The sequence below is a fragment of the Rhipicephalus sanguineus genome, chromosome 1 (assembly GCF_013339695.2).
Source record: "Rhipicephalus sanguineus isolate Rsan-2018 chromosome 1, BIME_Rsan_1.4, whole genome shotgun sequence".
Classification (NCBI taxonomy): domain Eukaryota; kingdom Metazoa; phylum Arthropoda; class Arachnida; order Ixodida; family Ixodidae; genus Rhipicephalus; species Rhipicephalus sanguineus.
This window is the reverse complement of record NC_051176.1, coordinates 146,855,873-146,863,921: the sequence shown is the minus strand read 5'-3', so window position 1 is coordinate 146,863,921 and position 8,049 is coordinate 146,855,873. Positions and strand designations below refer to the sequence as shown.

General features: G+C 50.9%; 1 protein-coding gene across 1 annotated transcript; it reads right to left on the bottom strand.

The window, feature by feature from the left end:
• Nucleotides 1-3,228: 3,228 nt before the first annotated feature.
• Nucleotides 3,229-5,448, bottom strand: LOC119379632 (uncharacterized). Its single transcript, XM_037648938.1, has one exon. It carries the CDS (start codon nt 5,446-5,448, stop codon nt 3,229-3,231), a length of 2,220 nt encoding a protein of 739 aa, XP_037504866.1.
• Nucleotides 5,449-8,049: the final 2,601 nt, after the last annotated feature.

Here is an 8,049-nt window from a genome sequence, read left to right as displayed (position 1 = left end):
TAATACGTCCGGCAGGGTTTCCAATGAAGAAATACTGACTTTTTGACAAGTTTAAACGAGCACCGGATATCCCACCGAAATGGGAAAAGGCATTCAGGACGTGCTGCAGTGACTGTTCGTTGTGTATGTACAGAGTAATATCATCGGCATAGGCAGTTACTTTAACTTCAGTGCGGCCAGGAAGGGGTAAGCCACGAATCTGTGGATCTCGTTTGATAGCCTTTAAAAAGGGCTCTAAGGCAAGGACGAACAAGACAGGGGAGAGAGGACAACCCTGACGGACTTCTCGTGTAGCCTGCAATGGGCGGCTCTCGCGCGAATCTAGGAAAAGGGTACTGAGGAAAATTATCGCAGGTCAAAAAAGAACCAACTGCTTCGTTTGGGATGAACAAAAGAACTAAATTTATTTCGATAGGGATGCCCGTTGCCTAGCGAGTTCGCGATAGTACAAGGTTGCCAGTTGGCGAAAAGAAAGAGGCTGAACTTGGCAGTTTCTTCATACTCCCCCCGGAATGAGCCTCTGGTCATTCGTCCGTGTATTCCATAGGGTATAAGAGTTGAACTGGTCTTCTCAATGTGGCTCCATTCGGCATGCGCACCATGCAGGCTCGGATCTTTCCATCACGTCCCAGAAGAACTTCGGCCACTTCTCCAGTTTTCCAGAGCTGCCTCGGCAGATGTTGTTCATGAACCAAGACGAGGGTTCCTTGCTTTAGTGCACTTGACGAACTCGGCACAGCGAAATGTGCCGATCGGAGACTCGTCAGGTACTCCTTTTGCCACCGACGCCAAAACTGGTCGGCCATTCTAAGGCGGTAGCGCCAGCGACGCGTGAGTTGACCAGGTTTCTGAACCACTTCAGCGGCGGAGCAGCTGTCAGGAAGAGTGGTTAGTCTCTGACCTATCAGGAAATGAGACGGTGTTAAAGGTTCGGGTTCGTTCGCGTCTCTGTAGACGTAGGTCAGGGGTCGAGAGTTGATGATAGCTTCGATTTCAATTAGTATTGTCGTGAGCTCCTCGAAATTGCAGTAGCTGCTTCCCAAAACCTTCTTCAGGGATGTCTTCACGGAACGAACCATTCTCTCCCAAAATCCGCCCCACCAAGCCGCTTTCTCAATTATGAACTTCCAGCGGATCTGGTGGTTTAAGAAGAAATTCTGGATGTCTTCTCCTCGTATTGTGGTCCACAGTTTCTGCAGGTCCTTAGAAGCACGCTTGAAAGTCCTTGCGTTGTCAGAAAAGATGACTCGACAGACCCCCCTTCTCGAGATGAATCTTCGGAACGCCATCAGGAAGTTCGATGTCGACATATCGGTCACCAGTTCAAGGTGTATTGCGCGCGTAACTGCACACGTGAAAATGACGATGTAAGACTTTCTGTTATTTCCTTGATCTTTCGTGTTCAGCGGTCCAGCGAAGTCTACACCTGTTACATCGAAGGGTGGCGCTTGTGTCACCCTTTCGCGAGGCAGAGGAGCGACTGGCTCAGTAGCAGCACGGCTGTTGAAACAATTGCACGTCACACATTTCCTTAGCACCTTTTTTACCATCTGCCTTCCTCGCACAACCCAGTACTTCTCCCTCAGTTCGGTAAGAGTCTCTAGCGCGCCAGCATGCAGGAGACGGCGATGAGCTGCGTTGATGACAAGTTCTGTGATGGGATGCCTCGACGGAAGGACAATCGGATGCTTAACGTTGTAGGAAATGTCGGCAGCATTGAGCCTTCCTCCCACTCTTAACATGCCCTCGTCGTCGCAGAACACGCTGAGATCACGTATCGGAGAATAACTTGGGAAGCGTATCGAGCGGTGAAGACATCGGAGTTCATTTTGAAAGGCCTCCAATTGTGTTTGAAGTATCAAACAAGTGTGCGCCTCTTGCACTTCCTCTGTCGTAAGATGTCCCTCGCGTTTCTCGTTGGGATGCCTGGAGTTGTGAACAAATCGCAGTACCCAAGCGGTAACTCGAACCAGTTTGGAGAGGGAGCTGTATTTCTGCAGGGGTAGTATGGATTCCCTCACTGTCACGTTGTGAACTCGAAGTGTCTTTCTTTCCTCCTCTGCGATGCTCATGTCAGCAGTGTTTTCATGACATGACCAGCAAGTAGATGGCTGTGAAAGCCAGACAGGCCCGTTCCACCACACTGAGCTTGACTTGAGTGCTCTCGGGGTTACTCCCCTCGTCAGGAGGTCGGCGGGATTTTCGTTCCCAGGACAGTGATTCCAGAGCTCTGGATCCGTTCGCTGCTGGATTTCCAAACTCGGTTGGCGACAAAGGGCTTCCATTGTTGCGCGGAACCTCGTACCCAATGCAGTGCGATAGATGAGTCTGTCCACATGTACCATTTGTCAATTGGGAGACCCAATGATTGCCCCAAATATTCCTTCAGTCGTGCACCGATCACCATGCCCATCAGCTCCAGTCTTGGAAGAGACAATTTCTTAATCGGTGCTACTCGGGACTTTGAAAGAACAAGAGTCACCGCTGCTTCCTCGACTCCATAGGTGCGCAAATACGCAACTGCACCGTAAGCTTTGGGGCTCGCATCTGTGAAAATGTGCACCTATTTCCCGCTATCGTTGGGCAAGCTACCGTATCGTCTTGGCACTGTTACGTCCGTTAAATGGTGTAGCTGGGTGTGCCACTGAGTCCAAGCTGTCTTGACGTCTTCAGGCAGAGGAGCGTCCCACTCAATACCCAGTTCCCACAAGGTTTGGAACATGAGTTTCGTTGTCACTGTGACTGGAGAAATAAGACCAAGCGGGTCATATATACGAGCTGATGCCTGAAGGATGAATCGTTTCGTGTCGCTGTTTCGACCTAAGAAATCCAAGATCGCCTTCATGGAAAACGCCAGATGATCTCTGTCCTTGTCCCATACAAGTCCGAGGACTCGTGAGACACTTGATGTCGGACACTCAACGTGGCTCAAGGCACATCCGGTTCCTTCGTCGTTGAACAGTTGTTGCAGCTTCTTGGAATTTGAATTCCATTTGCGCAGTGTCATGCTTGCTCGATTCATGACATCACGTGCACCTCGGTAGAAGGCTATAGCGTCCTCCTCTGTCTCCGCTCCTGTTATTAGGTCATCCACGTACAGGCTCTCATTGATAGTTTTAGTGATGCGTGAATCACCCGCAGTAGTTGACAAATGATGACGCACTGTGGCTGCGAGAAGGAACGGACTGCTTGTCACACCGAAGGGCACTCGTGTCATTCTCCAGACTTCTATGACGGGATCTCGGTCTTGCTTCGTGGGAAAGTGCTCATACCACAAGAATCGGAGGGCAGGAATGCCCCCGATTCTTGTGGAATTTGCAGGAATGCCTTCTCAATGTCTGCACTTAGTCCGATGTGGTGAATTCTGAAGTTAATTAGCACCTTCAGCAAGTCTGGGTTCAAGTTTGGTCCTGGCTCCAGGGCTTCGTTCAGGGAGATACATCCTGTGTCGCTTGAAGATGCATCAAATACGACCCTAATCTTGGTTGAAAGGCTATCAGGTCTGAAGACAGCGCGGTGAGGCATGTAGTACACTCGGTTGTCGTCGTTATTGATTTCTTCCGGTGGAAGTCGTTCGGCGAACCCTTGCTCCAGGTACTGACGGATAGCCGCGTCATACTCGGTAAGTGTCGCGTTATCTTTCAATAGCCTCTTCGTGAGACTTGTCAAACGCTTCTGTGCGATCGCTTTGTTGTGAGCGAGATGTATGTTCAGAGGTTTCCATGGTAATGCCACCTCATAGCGCTTGTCTGTTGTCTTGATCGATGTCGAGAACGTGTTGATGATTTCCTGGCTTTTTTCGTTCGTTTGGGCACAAGAGTCAGTAATTGCGATGCTCTCCAGCTCCCAGAATGATTTCAGCTCGTTGGTCAAACTTGTTGTGTCTGACACTCCAGCACGAAGAACGGCCGCGGTTGAGCAGCAGGCAGCTGAGCTACTGCAGGGAATAGCTCCTTGAAGCGTCCACCCAAATTTGGTCTTCAGTGCAACAAGTGTGCCCTGCAGCTTTTTGAAGTCACCATACACCAACGACCAGTAATAGTCGGCACCGATAAGGATGTCAATGCCGCTTCTCGTTAGGTGGGCTGGTGCAACGGTGACATCTGCCAATTCATCTATTTCAGCTTGCAGTTCTTGCATGATGTTCTCAGGTACTCGCAGCTGATAAGAGCAGATTTCTGGTATTTCGAGAGCCTCGATGAAGTGATCGTTGCGGTCATACTGACTTCTTAGCCAAAGTTTCACTCTTCTGCGTTTTTCTTTGATAATGTTGCCTGCACCTCCGAATGGGTAGATTGTGATGTCCTCTTCACCAATCACCTCTAGCTGCAGTTCGCGGGAAAGCTTCTTTGTGACAAAACTTCGTTGGCTACCCCCGTCGAAGAGGAGGCGCGTCAGAGCTCTCCCTCGTCCTTCTGCCCATACTTGAGCCGTTTGGAGCAGCACGGTAGGCACATTTTTCGACTTCTGTTCCGCTGAAGAGTGCAACTCTGCGGCTGTGTTCTCAGGTTGCCTCCAGGTGGGGTCACACATTTGTGACAGGTGTCTTCTGCCACAGTGCTTGCAACTTAGCCTTTTGTTGCGGCATTGTTTCGACATGTGTCCCTTTACGCCGCACCGGAAGCAGCGACCAGCCGCAGTGAGTCGTTTCTTCTTTTCATCGAGTGACATTTGTTCCTGACACTCGTGAGTCGTGTGATTCTTTGCATCACAAAATGCGCATGAATCAATCTGCTTCGATTTGCCCGCAGAGAAGAGCGAAGCCGCTGATCCTTTTGATGTTTTGCTTTTTTCTTTATCTCGATGTTTTGAGCTGGATCCTTTTACTTCGCTATGGCCAGTCTGCAGTGCCTTCTCTCGGCTCTCCACTTCGGTCTTCAGAAAAGCTCGTAAACTCTCGATGCCAATCCCCTCTTCCTTGCTGTCAGCGGAGAGTCCTCTGTGGTAGTTGACTACTAGTTCCGATGGCAGCATTCGCAAGAGTGCGGAGCAGAGCAGGGCACCGTAGCCCTCTGTTTTGACTCCGAGCGCTGCGAGAGCGGCTATGTTGCGCTGCAGATGGTCATAGAGTCGACGTAGGCCGATAACCTCATTCTCGTTGCGTACTGGTGGCAACTCGAGCAACTGAGTTAGATGTTCTTGTATGAGCACGTCTCGTCGACCGAAGCGCTCTTTAAGGAGCTCGATGGCTGTGTTGTAATTAGCTCCCGTCACCTGGACGCCGTCGATGGCCGAAGCAGCCTTACCAGAAAGTGACGCCCGCAAGTACAGAAACTTCTCAGAGTCGGAGAGGGTGTCGTTTTCGTGCACTGCCCTCTCAAACTGCTCCCAGAAGGACTGCCACTCCGTGGAAGCGCCGCTAAATCGCTGTAACTCGAGCTTCGGTAGTTTAACGTGGGTCTGCGCAGCCCTCGGAGGGCCGTCGGTCGGCGCCCGCGTCGCGGCCATTTCTGCTTGTTTTTTTGCTTTTTGCTCTTCGGCTTCTTGGCTGAGTTTCGCGATGCATGCGACGATCCGGTCGTTGTACTCGATTGTTCTTATGTAGTTTTGCTCCGCGTCTTCGTCAACAACTAGTGGTTCAATGGCGTTGTCCACTTCGTTTAGTTGTATTTGGAGAGCACTTAGCCTGGCCGACAAGACATTGAGAGCTCCGTCGTTCGCATGGCTCGCTAAGAATAATTCTGCCTCAGAAATAAGTTTGGTCACCTGAGTTCTCAAGGCGCTCCTTTTTAGCTTGAGCCGGTCCATCCTGGCGTCTACGATGCCTGGCGTTTGTGATTCTGTGTTGCCTGGCGTATGCGTTGCCTTGAGCAGTGGTGTCGGTTTCGGCTGGGTGTGGCGTCGTCAGGCCTTGTTGGTTGAAGCGCCTCGTCGACCGTTTCTTGCCCGAGGATCGTTGCTGTTTTTCCTCAAGCTCGTTGTGCTGTCGACGTCTGTTGACCCAGCTGCCTCAACGGTAAGTTCGATAACTTCTTCCCGGGTTTCGGCACCATGTTATGAGGAAAATTATCGCAGGTCAAAAAAGAACCAACTGCTTCGTTTGGGATGAACAAAAGAACTAAATTTATTTCGATAGAGATGCCCGTTGCCTAGCGAGTTCGCGATAGTACAAGGTTGCCAGTTGGCGAAAAGAAAGAGGCTGAACTTGGCAGTTTCTTCAGGTACTCTCGGAGTTAGCGTACATAGCACGAATGAGGCGCATGAACTTGCCAGGAAAACCGAATGATTGTAAGACGTTGAATAAATAGGTATGTTCAACGAAGTCAAAAGCTTTTTCCTGATCTAAGGAAACCAGTAACCCCTGGGCGCATCGTCCAGTGGTGTACTGTATTATGTCACGCGTGAGCCAGGTATGACTATGAATGTCGCGGCCTGGAATGGAACAGACTTGGTGGGGAGCTATTAGCGATGGAAGAGACGGACTGATGCGGCGTACCAGAATGTTAGCCAGGAGTTTGTAATCCGTATTGAGAAGGGTAATGGGGCGCCAATCTTCGGGTCGCATGGATTGGGAGTCTTTCTTGTGTATAAGTGTGATACGGCCGCTACGGAAAGAGTGCGGGAGGGAAAGATCGTGGAAACAGCGCCTGATGACACGTGACATAAATGGGTCAATAATGGGCCAAAACTCGATGTAGAACTCGACGGGGAGGCCATCGGGTCCAGGGGCCGAACCCTTTTTCATTGCATTTAAGGCATCTTTGATTTCAGAATCCGATGGTGGCGATAGGAGAGTGTCAGAATCCGCGTTGGAGTAACGGGGTAAATCTTGTAGGAGGGAGTGCAAAGAACCCCCTGCGGCAGAACTTACGCTAGTAGCTGACTGAGCCATAAATTCAAAGTGGCGCGTGAAAGCCTGGAAGTCGCGCGAGCCAGTAGCGGTAGGAGCTATAGGGCGTAGCGTGTGAGCAGGCGAGCCGCACGGACGGATGAGCGCCCGGCGTGCATACCGGAGGACCTCAGGGTGTGCACATGGCGCACGTCTACAGCGCCAAGCTGCCGCTGAGAGTGAAGAGGCGCGCATGATACGCTGGTACCTGTCTACTAGCTCTGCTTGCCATGCACGCATGACGGGAGAGGGGCATGGGTCCCGGTGGGCAATGCGGATTTTCTGCATTAAAACGTTGGCGTCCTACGTCACACGAGCGCGAAGTGCCCTACCCGACGCACTGCAATGGTGACGCCATTGTTCTTTCAGATGATCCCAGTCAGTGAGATTTGCGCCAATAAGTGATGCGTGTAGTGCTCGGGACAAACCTTGGGCCGCTTGAAAGTCTTGAAGGACGCGGCAATCCAGACGCCATGGCCTCTGAACTGCCGGCGTCCCCGCAGGCAGGTGTAAGGTCAGCGAAACCGAGCGGTGGTCACTTATATACACGGGTGTAGGTGGTAGTGACAGCACCTCAACATTGCGTACAAAGGCCATGAGGCCGGGGGATACATATGCTCGATCAAGTCGACTGCTCGACGTCGCGCGACGCCAAGTATAAACATACCTCCCGCCATACGTACGGTCATATAATCTGTCAGTGACAACTGTTGTACTAGACGCTCAAGTTCTTTGGCATTCCAGTTAGACCGGCCTCGACCTGGACCTCGGACGTCAGTGTGGGAGTCTAAGACACAGTTGAAATCTCCTAAAAGTACCAAATGTCGAGAATTTAAAAGGTAAGTGTCGAGGGAGCGAAAAAAAAACATGGCTGATCCCTCCGTCATAGGAATCGGTATAACACGAAAGTGGAACGTGTCTTCACAATGTCTATTCGTGTTTGGCAGCTATAGCACCGTTTGACGTGGATGCACCCATGTTGACAGCATGTCTCTATCGCGACGACTAACGCCCATGATCATGATTAAACCGCTGAGGTAGCTGACGGTGTGAACATATATTTGGACACAGCGAATCGTGAATCGCGCGTAAGGATGATATCAACAAGCTCATAATCAACACTGGTACCCGGTATGCACTTCTTCAAAGCGTCGTCAATTAAGGAGAGAAACGGCACGGTGTGCGCTTTCTAGTAATGGGTAGCCGACGTCTGTGCTCAT